Here is a 2,975-nt window from a genome sequence, read left to right on the forward strand (position 1 = left end):
GCTTGCACTTGGAAGGACGAGGTGCTCTTCGGACCTTCCAAATTCGTAACCAGGCACGAACCTTCTTTTATATCTCTGGTTATCCGTTGCAACAGAGCATAGTATGGGATCCTGGGCCCACTTCCTTAGATGGCGACTCTTCTTTGTTTAAGGTATGCCTCGAATCTGGGTTAGTCCCCGAATCGAGAGGTATCTCCCTTTGTATCGCCACTCATGCTGTGAGGGGCACTTCTTTCGAGAGTTCCTTGGTAGAGCTCTCCATTCACGTGGATGATCCTGAGACTCGCGTGTGGGGGCACGTTCCCCCGCCTCTCTCGGATCAGGGTCCACACCCAGCAGTCAGCACGCACAGGCTCGGTGTCGATCCCACCTGCAGGCCGGTGAAACAAAAAAGGAGACATTTTGCCCTAGAAAGGCGGCAGGCGATCAAGGAAGAAGTGGAGAGGCTCTTAAGGGCTGACTTCATTCGAGAAATCCAATACCCGGACTGGTTGGCAAACGTGGTCCTGGTAAAGAAGACCAATGGGAAGTGGAGGACCTGCGTTGATTTCACCGATCTGAATAAAGCCTGTCCCAAGGACAACTACCCGCTCCCGAAAATCGATCAGCTCGTTGATGCCACCGCAGGTCACGAACTACTGAGCTTCATGGACACCTTCTCCGAGTACAACCAAGTCAGAATGTATGAGTCAGATATACCAAAGACTTCCTTTATAACGGATCAGGGGACGTACTGTTACCGTGTCATGCCCTTCGGCCTAAAAAATGTCGGGGCCACGTATCAGAGGCTCGTGAACAAGCTCTTCCAGAAACAGATTGGCAGTAACATGGAAGTCTATGTGGATGATATGCTGGTCAAAAGCCGAAGTGCGCAAGATCGTGTCTCCGACCTGAGAAAAACATTCCAAATCCTAAGAGAGCATAACATGAAGCTCAACCCCACCAAGTGAACTTTAGGCGTCAGCTCGGGAAAGTTCTTGGGGTTTATGGTAAGCCAAAGAGGGATAGAGGCCAATCCAGAGAAGATCAAGGCCGTGGTGGAGCTCACTCCACCAAAAACCATTAGAGAAGTACAACGGCTAACCGGAATGGTGGTCGCACTGGGGCGCTTCATCTCAAAGTCTACAGAGAGATGCTTGCCTTTTTTCAACGCCGTTAAAGGAATCAAGACAGCACCCTGGACAGAGGAGTGCCAGATCGCGTTCGAGGAGTTGAAGCAGTACTTGTCCTCCCTACCGCTGTTGACAAAGTCGGAACCGGGGGAGGAGCTGCTCCTATACCTGTCCGTGAGTCCCATGGCTTTGGCAGCCGTCCTAGTTCGAGAAGAGCACAGCCAACAAAAACCGATCTACTATGTCAGCAAGGTCCTGCATGATGCCGAGATCAGGTACCAGCGGGTCGAGAAATTGGCGTACGCCCTGATCATGGCAGCCAGAAAATTGAGGTCCTACTTTCAAGCCCACACAATAAAGGTCTTGACAGATCAGCCGCTCAGGCAGGTTCTCCATAGGCCGGACATCTCAGGGCGACTCGTGAAATGGATCGTGGAGCTGAGCGAATTTGATATCCAGTACCTGCCTAGGCCAGCAATAAAAGCTCAAGTGCTGGCAGACTTCGTTGCTGAATGCACCATCCCCCAACAGAGCATCGAATCCGAAATTGTCCAAACCCCGGTTGTGGAGAAGGTAACTACAACTGGGGAGTGAACAGAGGCCAAGACTGAACCAGTAAGAACAGAAATCGTCCCCATACCGGCAGAACAGGACCCATCGACCACCGAACCGCTCTGGGAAGTATATGTGGACAGATCTTCAAACAAAGGTTGGTTGTGGAGCCGGTTTGGTTCTCTTAGGGCCCGATAACTTTGTTCTAGATTATGCGTTGAGGTTCGGGTTCCGCACGTCCAACAATGAGGCAGAATATGAGGCTCTCATCGCCGGAATGAGCCTGGCAGTCCAGACCAGCGCCCAAAGGCTGAAGGCGTATTGTGTCTCCCAGCTGGTCACAAACCAGATTCAAGGGGTCTATGAGGCCCGCGACGAGCGTATGATCAAATACCTCTCCAAGGTCCGCCAGTTAGCCAGCAAGTTCAAAAATTTTGAGGTCATCAGAATCCCTAGAACAGAAAATGCAAAAGCGGATGTGTTGTCTAAGCTGGCTGCATCTGGATACACCACCCTCGGGAGTATATGTATGGAGTTTCTACAGAAATCCAGTATCGAAAATGTGGCCGCCGAAGTAATGCAGGTGGAGCACGAGTCATGCTGGATGGACGAAATCATTGAGTACCTACGTAATGGGAAGCTTCCCGAAGCCAAGAAGGAGGCCCGCAAAGTGATACAGAGAGCAGCCAGGTTTCCCCTCAATGGTGAGAACCTGTATAAACGGCCGTACACTCTTCCATACCTAAAATGCCTCCGTCCAAGCAACGCCGCATATGCTCTGCAAGAGACGCACAGAGGAACTTACGGAGAGCACCTGGGGGCAAGGCCTTGACCATCAAAGTACTGCTAAGGGGCCTGTACTGGCCAACCTTGAGACAGGACGCTCTAGATATGGTTAGAAGGTGCGAGAGATGTCAAAAGTTCTCTCCCACCATCCACTAACCTGCTGTGTCCATGGCCCCGATCATCAGCCTGTTCCCTTTCGCAGTATGGGGGATGGACATCTTGGGCCCCTTTCCACCTGCCTCCGGGAGGCGTGAGTTCGTCGTGGTAGCCATTGACTATTTTACCAAGTGGGTGGAGGCTGAACCTCTGGCCCAGATCACAGAGCAAAACGTGCAGACCTTCTTTTGGAAGTCAGTAGTTTGCAGATTCGGGATCCCCCGCGTCTTGATAACGGACAACGGCAGACAGTTCGACTGCCGGAACTTTCGAAAATTCTGCACTGACTTGAAGATCGAACAGAGATTCACTTCAGTAGCGCACCCTCAGACGAATGGGCATGCCAAAGTAACGAACAGAATCCTACTT

General features: G+C 51.5%; 1 protein-coding gene across 1 annotated transcript; it reads left to right on the plus strand.

Moving 5' to 3' along the window:
* The first annotated feature begins 1,797 nt into the window (after window positions 1–1,797).
* LOC143865605 (uncharacterized) lies at window positions 1,798–2,496 on the plus strand. The gene is made up of 2 exons (XM_077375884.1): window positions 1,798–2,044; window positions 2,126–2,496. The coding sequence occupies exons 1-2, from the start codon at window positions 1,798–1,800 to the stop codon at window positions 2,494–2,496; spliced, it is 618 nt and encodes a 205-aa protein (XP_077231999.1).
* The last annotated feature ends 479 nt before the right edge of the window (window positions 2,497–2,975 follow it).

This window comes from Tasmannia lanceolata, unplaced genomic scaffold (genome assembly GCF_043159265.1).
Source record: "Tasmannia lanceolata isolate RefF3 unplaced genomic scaffold, GAP_Taslan_0.1 ptg000003l, whole genome shotgun sequence".
In the NCBI taxonomy this organism is placed as follows: Eukaryota; Viridiplantae; Streptophyta; class Magnoliopsida; order Canellales; family Winteraceae; genus Tasmannia; species Tasmannia lanceolata.

Coding starts and splice junctions, on each gene's coding strand:
- LOC143865605 (XM_077375884.1), top strand. CDS start 1,798: ATGTGGACAGATCTTCAAACAAAGGTTGGTTGTGGAGCCGGTTTGGTT. Junction 2,045..2,125: donor CTATGAGGCCCGCGACGAGC/GTATGATCAAAT, acceptor TCCCTAGAACAG/AAAATGCAAAAGCGGATGTG.